Here is a 26010-nt window from a genome sequence, read left to right as displayed (position 1 = left end):
CATGTTTAAAGTTTAAAGATTACTTAATACGTGATGTTAACAGAGCAAAGTCGGAAAGTCAAATGATTCAGAAAAATGCACAGCCGATACTATACCAAAAATAACAAGTAATCGAACTTCATGGCAACTTAATATAATAGTATACGGCCAAAACATTATTTTTTCATAATGAAATAATGTATTTCTTTATTTTTTTATTTTTATATGTGAAAAATACTATTTTTTAGTATTTTGAACATCGTAATAAAAAAAAATATAGTTAATTTAAATGTAAACAAACCGTTATTACAGGTAAGTGTAACAATTATGTTTTAAATTAAAACATACATAAATTTGTTTGGATCTAGCATAACAACTTATGAGGAACCTTCTATTAAAACTTCAAATCTTGGATACCTATATGAATATTAAAGATTTGATGAATTTTTAACTACTTACATAATAATTAGCAAATTTTCTCGACTCTGACGACTTTTGTTAAAATTCTAACATAAGCTACCTAAAAAAAAAAAATGAAATAATATGCATGTTCTGAGAATGTACAGTTTATAATGATGTTCTTGTTGTGAACATTGAAAAATTCTCTGGTAAACATTTGCTGGAATATTTAGGTTCGTCTAATTTAAATGCAATGCCTTAGTTAAATAAATAAATAAATTGTATAATTGTAATAAAAAGTATAATATTTGTTTGATAAAATATAAAAACTCTAATGTAAACTGGTTATTAAGTGAACCGAGTAATTAAGTTTTTAATATTAGTTGTATATACCTACTAAGTTATGTATAATATACTAGCTGAATTACCCGGCTTCGCCAGTGTGTATTTTTGTTTTTTTTTTCATATTTACATTATATCCCTATAATTTCTCGGAAGAATTCTTATCTACTAGATGAAGAACAAAAATGATAAGTTAAAAATATCGGCGAAAATATGAGAAAAACCTCTATTCCAAATTTCAAGTTCGTACGTTGCGTGGTTTTTGAGTTACAGCGATCAGTGACTAAGTGGTACTTGGATTTTATATATATATATATATTAGTATGTAAATAGTTTATAAACTTAAATTGTTAATTTTAATTTCGAAAATTGGTTAATTTGGTCCCACCGCCACAAGTTTAAGTTCAAGGGAAAAATTAATTTTAATGCATTATGATATTTCAAATATTTGATTGTAATGTATAAAAAACGTTTTAAAATAAAAAACAATGTTGCTGGAAGTTACTCCTTGCGGTTGACACACGCGAAAGAAACAATACGTAACCGCGGACAGTGGTAAGTCGGCGTCCGATTTATGGCGCCTACTCCAGGAGAGATAAATGCCCGACGCACAGCGTGTGATATATTTCGCAGATGATGGCGACAGGTGACACGTCGATACATGACAACAACTACAGCCAATGGGCTGTGGTCCGGTGCGCAAGTGGACGCAAATGGACATGATAAAATAACGGACAGGGTAAACAAAATTATTACACACTATATATTGAGGAGGTTTTATCGATTCCGCCTTTTATAATATTAATTCTGCCGGCCATCGGTTCGCCCGATATTCGATTTTTATGTTCACTTAATAACAATTTCAAAATTCATTTTTACACAAGACTACAAGTCTACAACTGTCACTAAATGTCGATTATTTGAACACATATTGAACAATGTTTAAGATAATGATAAACTAGACTTGTATTTACTTTTATTCCAAATGATACCACGGAACATAATATTATAATATTATGTGAGATAATATTTTGGCCGTACATAACAAATTATTTCTAATACAGTAATACTAATATTAGTAGCAGTATTGTTATTAGTCTATGTTCTGGCTCGATTTTATAATATTATTGTGATAATAATATTATATATTGGGTTATTATTTTCCGTAGAGGTGGTTGTGGCGGCAGCAGTGACGACGACCCCGGTACATGCGGTCCTGGTACCTACGGAGGCGCAAAAAACATCACCACGGTCCACGGTTCACGGCCACGCTTCGGTTCTCGTTTTCCCTGCGGGTTAACTTTACTTTATGCGTTCCTGGTTCTCGGCGAGCGCATCAGTTTCGAACACGAGGTTTCTGTCAGCACGAGGACGTAAACACTTGCGTATTTTGTTGTCCCCGTCTTACAGGTGCGCAACACTGAGCTCAGCAGATCACGTATAGCTTGGCCAGCTTAAAAATTAGAGTGAATCGACCTATTATGAAACTTGATGGTAAGAACATTATCTGTGTTTGCGTGTTGGCTTTTTACGATAGTTCAATTTTTATGTGGGTTATAAGCATTTTTCATTTATCCTAAATATTATATACGCATGACTTGCTAAAAAATTAAGATTCCGCGGTTATGTCAGAGAAATTCCGCCATGACAACAACCGAAAATTACAACGAAGGATAACGACGATACGAAACATTCAAATTGAAATTGAATGACAATTCAGCTTATATTTTCTATGTTGATATTAAATAAGCTAAACGTGACGGGACATAGTTGCCAGGATGTAAATCTGGTTACCATTCCTGTGTAAATGAACACAATTTTTTCACTGTTCCTAAAGATCCAGCTAGACCCGGAACGGCCGGAACAGTGGAAAAAAGCTTGCAGGAAAAAGTTTTGTAGACATCTTTTCAATTATACATACTTACTAATTTTATTTCCTGATTTATTAATACCTCTACCTTTGTTTTATCATAACATGCCAACATTAATGAAATAGTTTATTTCATTCTAGCTGGTCTGGATAAATGATTTTAGATACTTATCTGATTACATCATATTCAACTAATAATTATTAGGTACAATAGATTTTGCTACATACTAAAAAAATAGACTGCTGTTTTCATTTTTAAGAAAGAATTGATTTTTGAATTTTTGAATTCATTTATAATCTTAACTAGAATATATGTATTAGGTATACAATATATAACTGCAATATGGAATACTATATTTTCTGATGAACTTACTTGTTATGCACATTTGTAATAAATATTATAAATTATTATTGCTTAACCTAAACAAAATAACTGCATCAGACTACTATAATAATATATTCAGTGTTATTATTTATAAAAGTATGGCAATAATTATTAAAATACTTGCATTATCCTATTCCTAAATTTAAATTATTTTTTCATTTTTTATTGAACAAAACGTTTCAACGGCTATGGTCATTAGCTTACAGTTATATTTCAATTATTATTAATTATAATAATTACTACTATTTCATTGAAATATGTGAAAATATATTATATTTTATTAGTGTAATAATATACTCTACAAAAAATATAATTAATTACATCATGCAGAACTCATAATGCAAAATGCTATATGCATTTCAAGTATACTCTGTATAGAATATAAAGAATACTTAATATTATAAGAATATAAATATTAAATTTTATGTAGGTATAATGTATAGTATAATGCATTATGTCTTTTTACCGCGTGCTGGCTGATCATGATAGTGATTTGAGAGAAAATAAACAAACGTCCGTAACATATATGAGCTGAGTTTGGCTGCTAAATGATATATTATTGAGTCTTGAAATAAAACTGATCAAACAAAGCAAATTGTTTGAGAAAAATGCACAGTCAACGATGGATGTTCATGTCACCCGGCGGAGAAAACGAATACAAAAAGCCTTCGGTCACCCGGGAAAATTACGACGCGGTTGTGGCAGCGAAGAAAGAGCGGGATGAAAACCTTGTCGAGACCGAAAGCGGTGAGTCTCAAAATTGCACGACAAGGACAATCGTCATAACAATCGTCATAAAAACGATTAAATTTGTCGTGTATGTGGGAGGGGGGGGGTCTGGAGGTTTTTTATCGTTTCAATTTTTCTTGTGCGATATAATGTTTAAAAACATATTTGCATTGAAGAGCGCAAGAGACGCGTGTTGGAGGAGTTTATGTGGCAACAAATGACCAAGAAGGCGTTGGACCAGATCGAAAAACAACAGCAGCTCGCCAACGAGACCAAAGCTTGTAGTACGTACGCAGAGTCCTTCGTTCTTCCAGGATTTGAAGTTAAAGAACTGGGCTCCGAAATCGACGAAGAAGTATGTCCCTCTAAGAATCTGTCGTTAAAAATACAGACTACTAATTACTACATAAGTTTATCTTTATTAAGTTATAAACCCATACAGTGGCGTACATATGGTGGTTTTAGGTGTTCAACCCTCCTTTGCATTTGTTTACTAAATTATAGACTACTATTTGTAATATACTGCGTTATTTGGAGTTCCGCCCAATTTTCTTTCAAAAATGCTAATTTTGTGGTCAATTTTTTTAAAAATGTATTGGATATAATAAAAACAATTTATACATTCTTGGTAAGAATATGTATGTTTGTTGATAGTACAAACGTAGCTCTGAAATACTTAAAAAATTACAATAACAAATTGAAAAGTTTCGAAGATATATCAGCAAATGCGTGTGGTAGGTTCGGTTTTGTTTAAGACAATTTCCCCATTGGTAGTATAATTATATTATAATATTGGATAGGATAACATTGAAATGGGGAATGATGTTTTTAGCTTCAACAAAAATATCCGTTGTACACTGATGTAGTCAAGTCGATATACGTGAGAGATGCTGATAAGGTTAAAGCGAAAACTCCTGTACGCAAATCTCACCAAAAAATTTTCAGAAGAGACAGTCGTTTTACCAGTCGTCTGAGCAATCCAATGGATATAAATACTCCAGTTGGACCTGGCCATTTCGCATACATATAAAAAAATCTTTTTTAAATAAAATTGTATGTTTATTAAATATTAATAGTAAATTATACCATTATATTTAAGTAAAAATAAAATGCAATTTTAATAAAAAGTTACACGGGGGCCATTCATAATTGCAGAATATATTTTTTTTAAAGATAATTTTTTAACCATAAATATTCGTTAATTTACTTATTTGGTATAATATGATGCATATTATTTTATATTATTAGGTGCTACAAAAACCGGTCAAAGTTAAATTGATCTACCACTACGGGATATTATATTTAATTTAATATTTTAATCTATTCTGCAGTGCCACAAGCCCACAAACAAACTGAATCATTTTGAAATGATTTACATATTATAAGTCGTAGTATAACATATTATGTTTGAATAATTATTTAAAAATTATCTTGTCAGTCTGCATTGTATTCATCCGAAACTTGTGCCTCAATTTTATTGTTTGCATAATATATTAATATATGCATGAAATAGATTTAAAAAGTAATACTTTAGAAAATGAATTTATTATGAATTAATTCATACTAAAACACAAATAATTAACACAGTTTTTTAATGTTATGTAAGTTGTAAATAGGTATTAAAAAAAATGCCACATTAACTATCAATCTGGTTTGAAGTATTTGTCCATATGTATAAAATGAAACAAAATGCTTCGTTTTTTGTGAAGTAATTTTAAAGCTAAGAAAAGAAAGTATCATCGCACTATGTGGAAATAATTAAAAAATAAATTGACAAAGATACACATTTTTTTTTGTGCAAGAAAGGAGGAGGTAGATTGTGGATAAAAATATTTATTTTTGAGACTATTTCAGATATTACGGTTTTAACTACCTACTGAAAAAAATGTTTATTGATAATTATATTTTTGTACATAATGGGTACATCTACAATATTATATAGAAACTAAAATGTTACGAGTTACGACGTACGAAACGTTATGGATGATTGGTTATCGTTTTGTTTGATTGTTTTAATATTTCCTGCCACATTCAAGTCTCAGTAGTCTCACTAATAGGCAATGAGTGATGATTGTAAATTATAAATGTATGATTGACCTGACTGCCAGAGTGATACATGTGTTCGTTTTTGGTAATGTTATGCATAGATAACACTTTTGCCATGGTGTATACTATTTTAAATCATTTGTGTACTATATTAAAATTTATTATTCATAAAGTCATAACTCATAAGTCATATTATTACTGTTAATAATAATTATATTATACTACATAGTTTCCTAAGAATAAATATGTTTATAATAAGTACCATTTAGTTTTATTCAATTGAATACACTCCCATTGATATACCTAGATAATAGTATAATACCCTATATAATACGCTATAAATTATATACAATTATTATATAATGTGTAAGTATATACTAATTCTAATTAAATATTTTTAAATTATATTTTAGTATACCATTTAAACGAGTTAAATATGACTATATATATTTTATACGGTATACGAAAAAAATGGGTCCACAATAATAGGATTTTGATGTATAGGTTCTTGTTTGTCTTTGACCTTTGTTCATACATCATTATATATTCCACTTAAACTTTATTTAATGCAGTTGTATATATTTAACTCATACACGTGTTCATATTTTATACGGTCATAATGCGTACTTCAATTAATTAACACTGCCCATCGGTTGTTATATCTCATTAAATTTATATTTCTCAGTAAAATTCATCATCGCTATACCTATAGGATATAGCGCTCTATTCTCACCTTCTTGGGATTATCTATTCATTAATATCAATATTATTTCATTAACAAAATAACAAAATGTTAATCAAAAAAATAAAAAGACACTTTTCTATCTATAGACATAATATAATATAACTGTATATTTAAAACCGAAGTATTCTTGTAAGTTAAATAAACGTTGTAAATAATAAAGCTCCTATGTTTAATCATATACCTATAATACAACCTTGTACCTAACATTGATAACATAATATATTATTATGTTGAATAAAAATGATTGAATATATTTACTTACTTTTTTTTTAAATAGTTATAAATAATAATAAATTAATAAAAAAACCCACTAAATTGTAATAGGTGTTATGTATATGCAATATGCATATTATAATAATAATTTATAAATGTAAAAATTAAAAATTCTTATTGTACTGAAATTAAACAAAGATCTCGCTTTTTGAGATAACTACTTACTACTTGGTATGTATAGTGTGATTTTTCAAGCTTGTTCAATCCTATTTTTTCAAATTCTGTTTTTTCTTTTGGAATTTCTTAGTATAGTGAAGTACTACATTTTCAAATATTTAATAACATTTTTATGCTATTCAAGGAGTAGCTTGTGGAAATACAAACTTTTTTTTCAGATGCTAATCATTTTTTTGTCAACCGTTAAGCAGATGATACTTTGAATAAATTGTTACAATTATGAATAAATTATGATCTAATAAATAAAAAAATCAATGATAATATGTTTAGCAAACAAGGGGGGGGGGGTACGATGATTTAAAAACAACGTTAATTTATATTAATCTATAGGTAATAATATTTTATATTAAATAGCAAATGCACAATACTTATATTGTGTTTGATATTATGGTAAGTGCTACAACCGTCAGAAAAAAATTGTAACATACGTTTTTCGGATGGATATCAACAATTTTTTCGGACTGTTCGGTTGAAATGGTAATACTGATATTGTAATCAAGGGCGTCCGCATGAATTTGTCAAGAGGAGGGCAAAATATTTTACATTTTAAATTTTTTGTTTCACTAGATAGGTATCTTATTATTGATACAGTATTATTTGTGACATATTTTCTTCCATATAGGCAGGGAATGTAAAAATTATTTATGAATTATACGTGGATAGTTAGTTAAAACCTAATCTTACAGCATTCATTTTAATTAAATATTATGTAATTTTAAATTAGCAAATATACCTATTTTTTTAATAAATAAAATGTTACCATTAATTTGATAATGTTAGTTAAATTATACCAAGAGGATTTCGATGCACTTTGTATTGTTTTCCGAAACTATAGCTATCGCGATACTCGTTTTAAAACATACACAAATAGAATGAGAAGTTTTTATTTTGCATTTCTTGACGGTTTTAAATTTTAAGGTCATTTTTTGCATTTTAGGATTTTTGGAGCATTTTGAAGTTTTTTTTTTGAATTTAAATTTTACACTTTGTTTTAATATTTGCACAATATGCTTTTACATGATTTTGATAATACATATATGATCTAAACCTATATAAAAAAGAGTAATTAATTTTCAGATTAAAGAAGTCCAAAACGATCAGTTCTAACTGTAAAACTTTTTACAATCCTTTATAAAAGTTGAAAATGTATACCTACTATAATTTATACCAAATTTATATTATAATTAATTAAATCTTTTATATTAAAAATAAAAATAAGTTAATGCACTATTTTGAAATGATTAAGGCTTTTTTAAAGTTTTTTTAGGACATTTAAACCATCAATAATGATTAGGATAATTGGCGCAGAAAAGCCAAGGGGGGTGCAACTGCCCCTTCTTGCCCCCCTCCCCCTGCGAACGCCCTTGATTATAATATTATATCATAAAGATTATAGTTGAATCGTTATTAAATTATATCGATTATTTTCTTAACAATTTCTAGTCACGTGTTTCCCGTTACAGTTGAAATGGCGACCAAACATTAACCTGTTATATTTAAAAAGTATTTTAACGATTTCGTGTGATAAACGAAATGATAGACCTATATGATCTACAATAAAAATGGGTCACATAGATCACCATAAACATGTCTATATTATATTATATTATTATATACCTAGGTATATGATTCAATGCTTTTGCGCCCAGTGGAGAAAACAACAGGCTTATAATAATATTCACCTTGGACTAACATTTGCTGGGTCCAACTGCTCAAGTGCTATATGTGTTTTATTTTTAAAACAAAAAATTACATCGAAATTTAAAAACTGTTAAAATCACCCATATAAGTATACGCGTTGGGTTCTGCAGGCGGCACAAGCGGACATTAGAACGAACGCGCTCAAATGAGTTTTTCCAGTTTTTCCAGTTTTTTCTGCGGATGAGAGACGTCTGAAACTGGACTAAAAAGAAGTGTGACATCAACGTCAACGACGAAAAAACCACTCGAACAAAACAGATCGCGCTCGAGCCGGACCCGTTCGGCGTTGTGCGTATTATTATTATTATTTTTATTACGTTATACGCAGCGGCACGTGCGACTGTGCAGTGCGCTCCGCGACCAGTCCGCACGATGACTCGGCCGATGCAACACGTCGTCTGTCGGCGCCGCGTCGACGCCGCCGCCGCCGCTGTTTCACGGAAGACTACGATGGTCGCTCCGCTGCTCCTACTTTTGCTGTTGGTGTTCTCGTCGTCGTTTCCATCGGCCGCCGCCGAGTGCCCGGCCAAATGCATGTGCTTCAAGACCACCGTCCGCTGCATGTTTCTGCATCTGGACCGGATACCTGACCGCATATCTCCGGCTACCACCGTGCTGTAAGTGTCTATTTTACGGAGGATAACGTGCGAGTTAAGACCCCGGTTGTCGAGTTTTAAAATGCGTTTACTAATTCACCTTGTCCGAGTATTGTGAATTCCGACGTACATCAACCGTTGTGTGTGCCAGTGGCATATTTGTGGATGCTGCGAGGGGCGCATTTCCCGTTTTGCTCATATTAAGCGCCATTTAATTGGGGACTATATTGTTGTATAATTGGTTTTGAAAATTAAGTGATATATGATAAATGTAATTCTAATCAATAATATATATTTTTTTAAATGCCCCCTCTCCCCATTACCAAAAGTTGCGCTCAAATACGCCACTGTGTTATATGATCGTATAATATATAGATAGTAGATGACATTTATAAATCTAATTATTACAAGTCATAACAATAATTATTATTATGCGTTCCGGAGTCAATTTCAGTAAAGCCAGAGAGTTTCGAGTATCGATAATTTTTTCCGGAACCATCGGGGGAAGTGATTTTTGGGGCTTTATTATCGATAGAAATTTGACAAGGGTAGAGTATTGAAGATTTTGTCATTGTCATAGCTGAGAAACAAACCAAAATATGACTTGACCGTAATCATAGTTTTATTATATTGGGAGGGAGTAAATTGCAGGAATGATGTGGTGAGTTTATTAATATATATAGTTCATCTCCGCGTTCACAATCAGCACTCGTAGACAACTCAAAAATGTTTAAAAAAACTCGAGGGAAGATAAATTATATGATTATTAATCCAGAATGTATAGGTACCTAAGTAGTCTTGAGAAGTTGTAAAGCATATAGTTTTAAAGTCATTAAAGTCAATGTTTTAGACCGATGGGTTTCTTATATCACCGTATCGGTATCTCTCATCGATTTTTATTTGTCTTTGTATAAAAGTAAATCGATTAAAATATAAAACTGTACTCTATACCAACCGTTTTACGACTTACACTACATGTCTTAAATATAAAATGAAAAGTACATATTTGCATTTGTATAAGATAATATTATGGGTGGTAAAACGCATTTTATGTTTCGTGGGAATAGCCCGGAACACTTCCACCTTTTGTTCGTTAGACGTGTATATTATTATGTTTATATACTGACATTCTATAGGTTAGGTTAGGGGATCTATTTTTAGACGTTGTATAGGGATGTTTTGGGGCCACTATAATTTCAAATCTTGTTAGGTAGTAGTTGAGAATTTTATATTTCTGACTGGACGAAAACAATTATTCATTTTTTGTATTCATTTTGTAGTTTTGTAAGCATTAGAAATCGATATTCACTTAAAATCCAAATAATATGGAATCCTAAATACTTGCAGTTGTTTGAACAGTATTTGTTCAAGTAGGTATTCGGATAACGGCTAACATTGCTAAACATTTAATCATTTACATCGTGTAAGAAATCAAGTCCTGTCAAAATGTGTTAATATTATTCATTCATAAATGAAAATATACCTATTACCTATTACACTGTTTTTGAAAAATATAGGCTGAGCGCGCATATATTACTGCTCGTTCTCATCAAATTGTCTTTATTAATATTATCCCAGATAGCAAAAATGGATTTATTTATCATTTATTTGTTATTATTATTGGTATGATATAGTACCCACCGGGTAACCGAGCTTAGCTCGGTTTCAGTTTTTCAAAAATTAAAAATTATATACTTTTTACATTTTTCTTATAACAAAACAAAAATAAAGATATTTTGTACAATGATTAAATTTGTGATAAGTTTAATGGTATCAGGGGGGCTAATATCGATTTAGGTCAGATTGAAATCAATCAAGACTTCTTGAATGTCCAAGAAAAGATATTCATTATCGAAATCTATTTTTTATTGATGATTATTATATATTTATATGGCGCTATAATTAGAAAAGTCTGTATTATTTATTTAATGTTTCTAACTATTGAAATGCATGTGGTTTCGAAGAAAAATGTACAGACATATGCACATGAAATTATTGCTTAGTAATACATGGGATAGTCCATTTTAAATCAATTGGTAATCGTAAGCCATCAAAATTGTTTTACTTTGGTAATCGTTTATTTCAATAACAATTTGTTTGAAATTTATTTCCGAATAAAAATTTATTTTTTTATCGTTTTTTACAATGTTATCAGATAGAGCTTGTAGATTATTACGTAGATGCTATTACAATAATTGAAATGTCTAAAAATTGTGGAATAGTACTTTAAAGTTTAATCAATACAATTGTTTATTTGTATTAATTAGAACAACATCAAACCTAATCTCTTTTAACAAAGGTTTATTCTTAATATATTTTATATTTTAATATTGTTGATTCATTTTTTTATTTTTTTTATTAATTAACTAAAAATGTACATTTTGTTATTCATAGTGCAACGAGTGCAAGAGTATAAAAACTGATTATTAATGCATTCAATTATTTTTTAATTCCGTACCGATCATTATTACAAACGTGTTCCTTTTTTATTATTTTCCTCGAATAGGTTTCAAATAGACTTATCTTATTATTTTACATTTCAATAATAATGTGTAAGCATTTTTTTCATTGTTTTCTTGTTCCCAAAAGCTATATAGTATATACTTATAAACATACTTATACAACGTTTAGAAACTGTCTTAATTACAATTGATTTAAAATAATTTAGCAATATTTTCAACTTGATATATTTCAGAAACCCTTTATCAAATAGTATGAACTAACTTGACCTATGTAGGATACGATGTTTACTGTGACGTCATAATATAATACTATGTGTCGGTTTAAAATATAACATTATTATATTATTGGGTGTACTTTATCTATACATGATATATCTATTTCGAACAACTATATTTTTTGTCGATACGCATGAATAAAAACATAATATATTATGCCCATCTAATATGTACCTACGTAATATGCATAAACATTTACAATGAAAAATAGCTCCCGAGATTTATATTTTTATAATGCCACACGTTTCCAATGTTTCCATACACAACCTGATGATTTATTTCAATTCATTTTCGCTGGTTGAATACGTTATTATAAATATTGAATTTATAATAAAAAATGGCCTATCTCTTAATTCGCGTGATAGTGGACAATTGCCAACTGTATGTGGACAATTCCTACCCATATTATAACAAGGATGTGGCTAAGTGGCTTTACATTAGACCATTTTTTATTCAAGTAGCATCGACTTATGAGGATTTTTGTATAAATATTATTGCCAAGCATTAGGTACTTACTCCAAAACTTAAGGTTTGCCGTATTGATAACGGATTTTAACAGATTTAGTATAATTATATTACTTTTTTTTCTGCCTATTTATCTGAAAAAGCGTTCATCTATGGTTGATGAATGAAGAATCGTGTTACATTATTAATATATACAACATTTTAAAATTTTTTTAAAGTCAAATTTTGATAAATAAATAAGTGAATGGCCATATTTGTTTAAAGGTTGTTAGTATGATCTAAATAAGACAAGACAAGGAATCCACACTTGGCATCAAAATCAATAATGCATAATTAGATTGGTCAGTATTATATAAGTATACAATGCACACGTTGAATTAAAGTAGTATGTCTTTGAAAAAAAGTCCACTTAGAATGCATCCAATTGTAATATTAAAATATCATACCTGCACTTGGCGGCAAATGCAGTCTTAATCTCCGGGTGGCAATCAATCAAAATACCGAGTGGGTACCTTAAATATCATCTATGGCTTCACAGTTTAAATTACAATGAGAAATAAGATAAAATGCATGTTTGAAATTCAAACTGTGAGTACCTACCTATGATATCTAGCCGACAACTGTATATATAATAGGTAGGTCGTAGGACGTAGGAGCGTACCTATACAATTTATTATTTTTTTCCGCTCGGATGTGTGAAATTAGTAAATATAGGCTTTATGACGCATAAAAATTATACCTAACTCACAAGACCCATAATAATCTCTGATTTTAAGCACAACGTTTATGAAATTGTAGTATTTTTTATCTATACAAAGTAGACATATATTTTTCTCGTTTTTGTTGCATATACAATAAACATAATATTATTAAAATGAATGATGACGAGTGAGAATCAGAATGATTATGTTGTTATTATTATTATTTTTCTAAGTCCGAGTATAATGTATACACATTATACTGTAGTTTATGTTTGTACATCAAGATCAAAAGTATACAAAGAACATCTGGAATAATAATGTATACTAGGTGTATATTATTATGTCTCAAAAGTGCTTAATTTACATAGTGATTATTCTTGGCATCCATAGATCAATCGTCCACGTTGAAAGTTTTAAATAATTGTAGAGACTTAAAACTTAGAGTTTACGGAGAATGATTAGTTAGTAGTACGTAATGGCTAATACGGTTAGTCAGCACCCGTGTCACATACATTTTAGGTATATTTTGATGTATTAAACCGATTACCTATTGATTATTGAAATCCAGCTACTATAAACTGTACGTTTCCAGTTTACCACTGTAAAATAATGGCATATCATAATATTATCATAATATAGTATGTTGAAAATAATTTAAATTTACATTAATATATATTTTAATTGATTGATATCAATTCACGTGGACCTATTGGACCAGTGTTTAATCTACCATAATATCGTAATTTTATAAAACAAAGCTCAATTAGAATTAAGTAATAAATGCAACTAAAAGAGAAAAAAAAATTTATATTTATAGATAGAAAAAAATGAGATTAGTGAGATCAGATTTTAAGTACTTATTAGTATAATATTAAGTACAATATTATGTACCTTAAAGATGCGCGTTTTCAGCTGGAATTGGTTATCAAAAACTGGTAAGTGTTTGAAATAATTTAACACCTAAATGGTTTTGAAAATGGTTTTTGAAATTCCATTTATGAATTTTCTGATTTTCAACTTACGTTAATGCAATTATGTGTAAAATGTGTAAATCTATACTATGTAATAACTAATAACAGAAATCAAGAGTAAGTAAATAACTAATTCTATTTAATAATCATATTTAATAATATTTTTTTCTTCGACGTATTAAGTATATACAATCTTTTTAAAATCATTATACACGTTTAAAAGTATCATTGTAATATAGGCACTTACAATAATTTGCTTATTTTTATCAATCAACGAATCACAGAAGTGGTCTATTGTATAGGTATAGTAGGTATTAATCATATAAATATATATAATATGATTTATACAATATGATGTTTTTGACGGTTACAGATGGTTTTGTACAACAGTAAATTAATTTAATTAATCTCAAGATATAACCTATCGAATACTCTGATCACTGATCAGGATAGTAATTTTAAAAACGTTTTCGAAAAGGTTTTTCAATTAGCTTATAGTGTGTAGAAATAATATAACGAACCCAACGTACATAGATAACCTAACCTATGGATTGTACGAGTCATTACGAGAAATGTGAAATTACCGAATGTTTAAATACACGAGCACATCCCGCATGTCCTATAAAAATAATTGACGTTTAATTGAGTGAATTGCAAAAGATGTACCTACATTTAGTTAACTAATAACAAAATATCCGACAACTGTACCAGTTGAAGTGTAGGAATGTAGGATAACTGTGATAAACAAAAATCTTAAATATAAATAATATCTGACTACATAAATGTTAAATGTAAATATTGTTACTTGCTGAGAAGAGAATACTTTGTTCACAAGTTTGTAATTCCGAATTGTTAGGTTAGTTTTTCCACTTTATAGCAAATTGCTACACTGAGCATGATCGTGGGTGTAATGGCTGCAGTGCATTAGCTACTATAAAATACAAATGATGTGGTTTTTCAGAATTAATAATAATAACGATTCGTTGCTGCTACGGATGTTATTTTTTATTAAAAAAAAAAAAATAATAATAATAATAATAAAGATTCGTCGGCTGAACTAAATTATTCCAATATATTATAGGGGTTGTCGGGTTGAATATTGTGTCATCAATCATCATCGCTTATAATATTTACGCGTATTCCTAACATTCACGAAAAAGTGTCGAATCATACTTCCACCAGTCCCACAATAGTTTTTACGTTAAATCCCGCATATATCAATAACCCTACAATCATGTAGACCACAGAGTTCTGACATTCATCCTTGAATATTATATTATGAATTTTATGATCAACGAAGTACCTACTTCCGGAAAACAACAGTTCCCTATAAAGTACAAAGACACATTATTTTTGGAATTTGTCGTACTTTCATACTATTATTAACATAATATTAATATTACTATTATTAGTACATAATAATATACTACTGAACTATTGATTGCATATTATTATGTTATTTGATCAATGATAACTCACTAATACCTATGCAATTTGTGTTTCATATCAAATTTCTATACCTTTGAATTTCATTAAAATGTAATAACTTATAAGTTGTAATCATATTACTATAGAATATGCCAAAGTTCGTTAAAGTTATTTAATGGCGTTAAACAATGATGTGTGAATTAAGTCTAATACAGATTATATTTTACCTTTAAACTTCTAATTTCTTAATTTTTTTTCCAATTTTCTCCCTCCTATCCAAACCTAACAACATCGAATGTATCAACTCTACCATTTTGAATTTAACTACCATTTTTATTCTTTTTATTCAACAGGTACTTGAGTAAATAAAATCTGCTATATAGTGAAGTGTATTACAATACTGTAGTACTATAACTTACCACTATTCAAGTATTAACATTTATAGTTTAAAGAGTAGTATTTATACTCTATAACGTTATAACGTACATTTATCATGAAGTTTAATAATAGCAAACATTTTTTTCAAACATTTCGTTTCGACCTGTGACCTATGCATGGCGCATGCAAACGTGTTGTTATGCCAATAACCCAAGTAACACAAGTAACCGGTTCTATTATATTTGACTGCAGTACAGTGACTTATGTTACTTTACTGGTGTTGGCTATGTGTAATTTGTAAACATTATTATTATACCATGGTAACATTTACTGGCGTCGTACTACTGCACGGTAAACTCATATCTTCGTAGTTTCACAGATTTTTAATTTTTACCAAAAACTCTTAAATTGAACGGGTACACCTGTCTAATAAGTAATAACTATTCTGTACTTAAGTTTTCAACACTTTAATGTTAAACAGTTAAACTATATGTTACTACGTATTTTACGCATAATTAAGTTATTTTATTAATGAGAGTATACAGGGTGTTCCAAATTTTGTGTGACAAAAGACAGATCTGTCCCGTAAGAACCAGTGTAATCCCCACCATTTTTGTCACCCGAAATTTGGAAGACCCTGTATAATAAATTATAACTATTGGGCATGGGTCAAAAATCAAAATCCTGACAATTTTATCATTGTCATCAAACATTTCAATTTATAATTTAAAAAATTTTGAAAAGCATTCATCTTTATGAGCTAAGATGAGAAAAAACCTAAGAGGAGCCTAGGGCCACATTCGGAACCAATCCGGTCGATCATTATTTGTTTCTCTTTATCTCTATTTTCACTTTTGAGTTTTCATTGTCGGGGTTTTGAACGAATCCCTTATTGTCAACTACTTGTTAGTTACTTTATAAGGTAAATAAAACACGATGTTGCCGGATCAGTTAGTGGAGATTTATATGAAATAAACACTATAATAATACTATATTACTTTATACAAAATGTTTACGCGTAATTCAGACGTTAAGTTGACTGACGATTTAATTAAATCTAATTCAATCTCGATCGCACTACTCTTGTGGACATAAATACTTAATATTATGATACGTGTTGTAAATATTGTGTTGTTATCAAACTGTAAAAATAATATAAATATTAAATCATATATGCATATACCACGTGTACCTATGTTTTAATCCATAAAATGTATTCAAAATTGTTGCTCCTTATGCTAATTTATTTGGTCACTCACCATCGAATCGCGGTAAAAAGTCCTAGGAATAAAAGTCCTGGCATAAAAGTTTGAGGCATAAAAAGTCCAAAGTAAGAAAGTTCGATATATATATATATATATATATATGTAACAATATTTAAAATAAAACATTTAAAAAAAAAATTCAATGATTTTCATGAGGTACTTAGTATCATTATCATCATATACATAGTATTATATATTTATATTTTAATGATTTCCCAGCTTAATTAAATATCAACTATCTAGTGATCTATCTTAACTAAAAAAATGTCGGTATATAAATGTGTGTATAACAATATTTAAAATAATATATTTAAACAATATATTTTATGAATATCTTGCTGGTATTGCTACCTACAAGTTTATTTATTAATTTCGTTAGGTAAACCATTCAGTTAAAATTTATATTAAAACTGATCGCAGGAAATTTTATTGTGCATCACATCATATTTTTCCTTTTGCATAATTATATGTACCGGACTATTTACAACAGACATTTTATGCCTAGGAATTTTTGGTAGTATACCCTCATCATCGTATGATAGGATATCATAGACATAACTAAATATAATGCATAAATACATATAAATTGAATGTAATAAAAAATAATTTCTAATTATTAGACAAGCATTCTGGGTCTATCGTTCTATTGTTCTATCACCTTCTGTTTTGTTTTAGATTTTCAGTTGACATATATAATACAAGCATAATTATTGCAATGATTACTTTCTGATTATTTCCACTTCTCAGTTCTGGACATACATATTTTAGATGTAAACACAAACAGCTGGAGACAGATTCAACGAATGCTTGAAGCAGACCTAGGTCCAATATCGTTAAGATTGGTATTCGTCTTCAAGTGTTTATATAAAAAAATGTTCAGAATATTAAGAAATCAAATCATATAAAAGTCATCATTGTAATTGTGTTCATAATTATTGGGTTTTATGATTTTTTCTTCAATCTAAACGTAAACAATTGTGTATTATAATCTGTTTTCAAATCCGTCAAACTTTATAAACAAGTATCGAGCGTGTTAAATTGTTTTTAAACATATTTTCGTACAATGTTGCAATAAATATAATTCCACATACGATTTATGTGCAGTAACTACAAGGACAATAAATAAATAAAATTCAACAATATATATCAATAATCGTAATTATATGCACTGGTAACCGACGGATGTAACTGGGGTGTAAGGCGTTCTTAACATATGCTTAGAAATCTAAAACTAAAAAAACATTCGATTTTCGTGAGCCAAAACTAAATTCATGTGCGATCCAACCTATAGGCTATATATAGCTATAAATACCTGTCGAGACTCGAGGAATCAGACGAATCTATTGATATAACTTTTATTGAAAACGGTCCAGTAGTTTTCCAGTTTATAGATTTCTGAGGACAAACAAAACAAGAAACATTCGTTTTTATATATTTAGAAAGATAAACGCGGTTTGATTTCCCCTATATCAACTATCAAGTGATCCACGTTTCCGATTTAATAATTATTATTGATGTCATAATAATTTATTGTAGTAATGCAACTAGACATTTTCAAGCCCCCTCCCTTTCCCCGTACTTGTTCAAACACAGAGAAATACGAAGATTTGGCATAAGATGTATACTAGTACTAGTAATAGTATAGGTAGTCCAAATGGTGGTTCTGCCCACCTCTGGTCGCGCCACTGACTTATTGTACATGGATGACATGCAAATACCGTGTAAATCGTTTTCTCGTCTCCAAAAAAAAAAAGTTATCAACGCTAAAATAAAATATTACGCCGGCAAAAAAGTAGGTCTCGCAGCGATCGCTACCACAACTATAAAACTATAATAAATACATATAGATTTGGCGATAACCAAACATCATAATTTTATAAGCGGGAACGGGAATAGTCCCTTATTCGCTTTTGGCGGAAACGGCCAACATTATTTCGGTGGAAATGGGAAACTCCCAATTTTATGAGGGTTTTTATATGAAAGATCACACGGGGTAGGTGTGAAACTATAAAAGTATGAGCTAGCAAGTTAATGACAACTAATCAGTGATCACTGCAGATGAGTGATTATAGGTATTGCAGCTGATTTACTATGTATATTTATATTGTATGGTAGGAGATCGAATTTGAATAAAATAAAAATACACAAATATGTATACCAATGGTTCTCAACCGGCGAGATTCGCCCCCTTAGGGAGGCTTGAAAATGTTTAAAAAAAAAAACTAATCATGAAATCGTTGTCTGTGCCCGTGGACGCGGCCGCCGAGGTCGATCATTACACGCCGAGCGGTTATTACGATTATACGAGATTGTACAAAATACAAATCATACTTATATTTATGCACTGTGGCCACCTGAGGATTAATGAAATCACTTCATACCGTCACATGCCATTATATGCGATGGTGCAGATCTTCTCGTTTGACGAGCTCCAACCACCAAAGTAGGTGTTAATACGGACATGGATATATATATAGTTATATAGCTTGTCGTTCAGATGTGGTGCTGTATATGCACCGTTTTGGGCTACAATTTAATATATATTTTTTATATACCTATAATAGTAAAACTTAGAGTAGAACGTTCTGAGCACGATCATATTTTGCCCGGTGTCCCGCATATAATATAATATGATATAACAGTTAAACAGTTTTGTTTTACCGGCCGTCGAGACACACGAATCTCGCCATTTCGATTTCATAAAATATGTATGATATTTTTTTTGTTGCCATTAGACGATTTTGGATCTAGATTTCACAACAACAACAAAAACCGGTTATTGTTGTAGATCGTCGTAGTAATATATTACGACGTTTCGATAAAAAGCACAAAATATAATATGAATCAATAAATCTTCGAGTACGATCCTTATAATAATAATAATTATACATACTAGTCGTTGATCGTGTTCGGTAAAGCTAAACTGTTCTGCCAAAACCGAAAGCATAATGCACGTAGATGGGTAATAAATAAACAACATATATATAATGTACAAAGGTATGAGTATAAACGTGACGATCGAATATTACGATTTTTTAACTTAGTGGTACCGTTAAATTGTGTTTTTTTTTTCATTTTTGAACGATGCGATTCTAAAATTTGGTCAGAATTATTCGTCGCACTTGACGAAAGGTTAAAAACAAAAGCGTTTGTTTGATCGAGAAGTCGTATAATATATGCATCTCGGGATTCGTTTATCTGTTTAACGATCCGCTGGACACTTTGATTTTGAGAATTTTGACCAATATTCTTACATCGTATGTAACATGTATAATGATGTACATATTAAACTATAAAAAATTAATTAATAGATTAACGATACAATTTTTTATATTAATTATCCCTCCAAATTGTGTTCACAGTGTATGCTCAATTCGAAAAATTATTCAATAATGTTATATGTATACACTTGAGGCCCAATTTATATATGGTTGTAGGAGCCATTACATATCTCTATTTTTGGGTGCCGGATAATTATTTTAAGCCTAAACAACCATTGGTTTAGTAAATAATACATGTTTTCCTATAATATAATACATGTATTATTTACATATTGTGTTTTTACCGATTTTGTACATTTCGTGACCTACGTATAGGTACTGGGTGATTCTTTTATCACTGAACACTCATTCTTTCAATAAGTACAAAAGTGTTTGAAAAAAAAATGACATGGTTTCTATAGTCGTTAAAAAACGACAATTTTAAACAAATAACCAGTGAACACGTATCAGTCTTTTTTCTTTGGTCATTCATGTGCATTTTAAAATCATAGATTTTTACAAAAATACGATATTTAAACATTACAGGTAAGTATTGGTGTAGTTTGATTAGTTGTTTATTGTAACTTGTAAGCTTCTCCAGTAAACCGTATTCTTGGAAGGCATAAAACATGTTTTATGTTATATTTTTTAACTGTTACACTTTCTTGTAACTAAAAATCGACAAGCTATAAATTATAATGCACGTATAATTGGTTAATATATCAGTCAATAACCGCTGACCGTGGTTGTATACTCTGCAAGTAGGTATCTAATTATTTATACTTTTTCAAATTCCACTCGTTTCGGTCAAAACATTCGAAAATCTTCTTTCTGAATCAGCTCGTCCTCCTCGCGTAATATCTTCGGATGCAGGTCGGTCGTATGAAACATATAATAATATAATAATAAATAATAAACACACAAATAGTACCGCACTGCAGGCATGTGTACATAATATGAATATTATTTTATAGTTTTGCGTTTCGCTGCAAATTGGCGATGGCCGCCTCGGCGCACAAGAATCGGCTGGTGTTAAATAGCCAGGCCGGAAACCGAATCTATTAATAATAATCAGCCAGTGCCCATTGTCGCTGTTCCAGGACGTTGCAGCAACACGTGTTTTAGATGATCTCTCGTGGCGTGCGCCTAGATCGGTCCACATTGATTATTGTACGCATTTTTAGGACTGCGTTCTATATATTATACGTAAATATATTTATATACATTATGATGCACAAATAGTGCTGCAGGGTTTTCAGTTTTCCGTCCAAACATTGAGAACTATCTCGCGTTTCTCTGAGTGCAATCGAACACCTATATTTTGCATTTGCGATAGCCATCTTATTATTATTTGATATTAAACAAAATTTCCCAAATTTTAATTAATATACCACGATCGTGACCGATACCCCCAAAATCCCTGTTTCGATATGTCACATGATGAGATTTTCGGTTGCTGGCGTCTCACGGCATCACGTCCGTCGTCGAGGGGAATCTCAAAAATCGTATACGACTATACGCGCACTTCTTGGGCAGTGCTAACATAATTTATGTTCCCCAGTAACCACACTGCCACTATGCGTGTCTAATGTAGTAACGTCTATGCTTGTGTGACATATCGAATGACCAAAACAGGAATTTCGAGGGTCGAGTCCTTCTTAAATCACTACCCGGGAACACGTGCGTATTGCGTTTCGCTTTAATTAAAAGACTTTTCATAAATTAACTTACTAAAGGTACTACAGTGCAAGTATCGTAAGTATCTTCAAAGGTACCTATTCCGTTTTCAATTTCGCAAGACTCAAAAATAGGTTTTCGATTGCACTCGAGATCGTTCGACTTCGAATATCGTTTGCACGGAAAACCGAAAACACTTTGGTTGTGTCTACACTTTACGTATTGATAAAAACGGCTCGCTATTGTTTTATCGCAGTTGTAGGGTAGGAAAACAATATTACATAATTATTACCGAGACTGGTTAGATAATATATTATACGGTATACCTATCAAAATACTAACAACAACAACAACAATAATAGTAATAATAATGATAATAGCATTACCTATGAGTACATGTTGTAAATTGTAATTACAATAATCGCGCCATATATAGTTACTAGACTGTACATTATAATAATAAGTCTGTTCTTGTACATTTTAATGTCGGCGGTGGCCGTTGTATGATATATTATCATTTATGCATAATATAAACGTATGAGCTGGAAGTCAATTTTGTTGGCCGGCCCGAGCGATCATATCGACCAAAAACATTTCGTTTAACGGTTAAACTCCCGCTGATAATTGGTAATTTTCTGGCATGTTGAGTTTTTAATATCGGGATGTCGATTTAAAAATGAAACGACACGAAAATGAGATGGATTACGATTAAATACAGTTATGACTATTAAACCCATTACGAAACGTCAGCGGTGAGACGTCCCCTCTTACAATGGGTTTAAAACACTTGATGTATAAAAATGAAAGATGACGATGACTGCATTTTGAGGGCATCTCATATTATAGTTTTTCAATATATGCGTTAAATATATTTCGCAATATTTAATTTTTTTAATAATTTGTATACTTACGAATAAAAATTTTAAACGGCTGTAACTGTTTTTTAAAATAAAAATTCTTATTGTTTCGGCGCAACTTTCACAATGTCGTTGTATTTATTCAGTTGAATGACGGGTGCTTTGTCTCTATCGTCGCTCTACTAAAAACCTGCAATTATATCCGATTAGCGGCGGTGCCCCGAAAATAGCGGCGAGACCAATAAATCACGATAATAATATTAACTCATTATTTATTTTCACCGGGACAGTTCGTGCGAGTTTAACTTTATGTTCATCGTAGTATCGAAAGTACGAAAACTCGCTGCAGTGTATATAGGTACCTAGTATAGTTATATTCCATATAGCCTATAAACGTACTATCTAAATATATGTTATACATCGGTATGTTATTATTTATTATCGTAATCGTATTTGTATATAAGTATATATAACATAAGGAACGCATTACATATATCATATTAATATTGCGCGTGTGGTGCATATAACACGCTCTCGTCGGATAAATGAGACGTCCGACGGACGAGAATCGGCAGACCGTGTAAATATAATATTATATAGATATATATATACCTGCTATTATTATAAAATATTATATTGTTATTTATTATATCGTTGATATTATTATATCGTTACTGAAAATAATATTATCATCTTAGCTCGGAGGGTTTACTCAACGCGCCAGAGTGCCGGACCATAATATACTATGTACACCTATACATATATATATTTATATATTAATACATCGTACACGATATTACAATATGATGTGGACCGATTAGTGTGCGATCTCGCGTCTATGTATATCGTAAAAAACGTTCTAGATCGGATGTACGCTGTTCGCCGGGTCCTGTGTAATTTATTGACGACCGGTTACGTGCGCGTTTCGATACGTTTTTCACGTCCGCGGGACCCGAGGCGATCGCTTAATTTTATGCCGGAAAAAAAAAAATAAGTACACAAAAACGGACCGTGTCCCTCCCGTCCCGCTGCAATATGTACACGAATATATATATATATATATATACGTATAATGGTTTAGGTAAACTCGGCTCGTGTTTCGATGTCGTCGTGCATCTCGGAGGTGGCGTTTGTCGGGATATCGGCGGTTCTCCGGTAAGTTACCCCATCACATTCTGGTGGCCGAGCCGTAAGTGATGTTTGATTTCTGCTCGAAGTTTTGAAGTTCGTGTTGTATAGAGTGAAATTCTAGTATCCCTTGAAACAGATATTTTAAATATAAAAGCACGTATACGATCTGTATTTATCAATAATAAACAGACGGTAACATATTTAAAATGTATAATTTCGAACTAACTATTCGATATAAAATAAATTTTTAAAATAGTATTTGTAAGACAAATATTTTATGATTATTTTTAATGAGATCATATAATGTCAATGTAATAATATAATACGGCGTAGGTACGCAGTCCTAAGCCAATAAATATGGGAGAGAAAAACAAGAAAAACCAGCACATCACCTTTGTATGACGACGTGGCGTTGCTTACGCATGTATATTAAGTACGTATAAGTTATCAGCTATCTTATAAAATCGATCGTTGCGATTTAGCACCGTGCAAAGAATAACTCTGAACGGGATTGATAATTTGAAGTTGGGCCTTAAATCAAAATAATTTACATCTATAACAACACGGAAGGATAATAAAAACGTGTTTGTCGTGTGTCTCGCATCTTTGTTAACGATGTTAGTGTTAGGTGGGTTGTTCATCTAGACCAAGATTCATTTTATTATACATATTATGGAGGCGGATACTTGTACTTAGAATATATTTCATAGTACCTACTATAGAGACTGCAGTGGTGGTTATTTGATGTGTTGAGTTTTTTTTTTCAAATTTCAGTTTACGTATTTATTTATTTTGTTTTTTTTTTTTTTTTTTTTTTTTTTTTTTCAAACCACGAGGAAAAACACACATCATAACAGATACATTATTATTCTTATCTTCAATCTCGGTGTGTGGCTATTATAATATTGTACGGTTAAACGATTCGAGACGATAATTAGATGAAGTAATTATAAACACATACAATATTATGCCCTCCGGGGGAGATTCTGTACCTATATACACCCGCTCTAGGTACACACTTATAAACCTACTACCGGTGGCGCCACTCTCTTACTTTTGGCAGACTTATATAAATTATAATATTATGTAATGTATATGTATATTATAGTAAAACATTTAATAATTAGATTGCCACGCCGTGGCACTGTGGCAGTAAGGACGCTAAAAATAAAAGTGTGATGCTGCGTAAAATAGAGTAAGTATATTATCATTATGTACCTATTTATTTTGAATCGTTATTAATGTGTAAGATATTTAGATCATATTATTTAAGTACAATTTATTGACGGATTGTGCAGGGAACTTGGGCACATTAAAATAATGAAATAATAACATGGTTTGTGTCACGCAAATAATAAGCTTTATTATAACGTGGGTAGACTATACGTTGCATTCGGTAAGATCCGCCACTGCAGATAAAATAAGTGATAAATTTTATTTTTATAAAATAATGATGCGTTACCTCCGCGAAAACTCGGAAAGATCTAGAATGGCAAAAATAGCTACAGTCGGTAGAACATATAATAATATATTATACGGTTACCTAAAAATAAAAAATACTTTAACACATTTAAATTAATTAACATCCTGCTGACGATCTCGGGCCTCTGCCGCTATTATACAGAGCGATTCACCAAACATGCTCATTGCTCATACCTAAAATTTTATTCAATAACTTATGTGCTTATTTAAATTGAAAATTTTGAAATTTTTGAATATACTTACTTAACACCGTGTTTTCAAATATTTCGATTTCTCTAACATTTGAGTAGTGCTCTTTTTTCCATTAAATTATTTTTTTGAAAATGTTGATGGTATGTATACATTTTAAAACATAAAGTAATAATTAACTTAATGTAATTGCGGATAATAGGTTCAAAGTATAGTAGGTTTAAAC

The 26010-nt window shown here is 30.5% G+C and overlaps 2 protein-coding genes across 2 annotated transcripts in view; both read left to right on the top strand.

Moving 5' to 3' along the window:
• Window positions 1-3425: 3425 nt before the first annotated feature.
• On the top strand, window positions 3426-4734 carry LOC111032168. Its single transcript, XM_022312399.1, has 3 exons — window positions 3426-3722; window positions 3881-4059; window positions 4537-4734. Exons 1-3 carry the CDS (start codon window positions 3584-3586, stop codon window positions 4732-4734), a joined length of 516 nt encoding a protein of 171 aa, XP_022168091.1. The 5' UTR covers window positions 3426-3583.
• A 4257-nt stretch (window positions 4735-8991) lies between these two features.
• Window positions 8992-26010, top strand: part of LOC111032170 (peroxidasin) — a 36643-nt gene continuing 19624 nt past the window's right edge. Inside the window, exon 1 of the mRNA XM_022312401.1 lies at window positions 8992-9263. Within this exon, the coding sequence (XP_022168093.1) occupies window positions 9019-9263 (245 nt within the window). The 5' untranslated portion in view covers window positions 8992-9018. The remainder of the gene's footprint in view (window positions 9264-26010) is intronic.

The sequence above is a fragment of the Myzus persicae genome, unplaced genomic scaffold (assembly GCF_001856785.1).
Source record: "Myzus persicae strain clone G006 unplaced genomic scaffold, MPER_G0061.0, whole genome shotgun sequence".
Taxonomy (NCBI): Eukaryota; Metazoa; Arthropoda; class Insecta; order Hemiptera; family Aphididae; genus Myzus; species Myzus persicae.
Note: the sequence above shows the minus strand (reverse complement) of the source record. Positions and strands in the feature narration are given on the sequence as shown.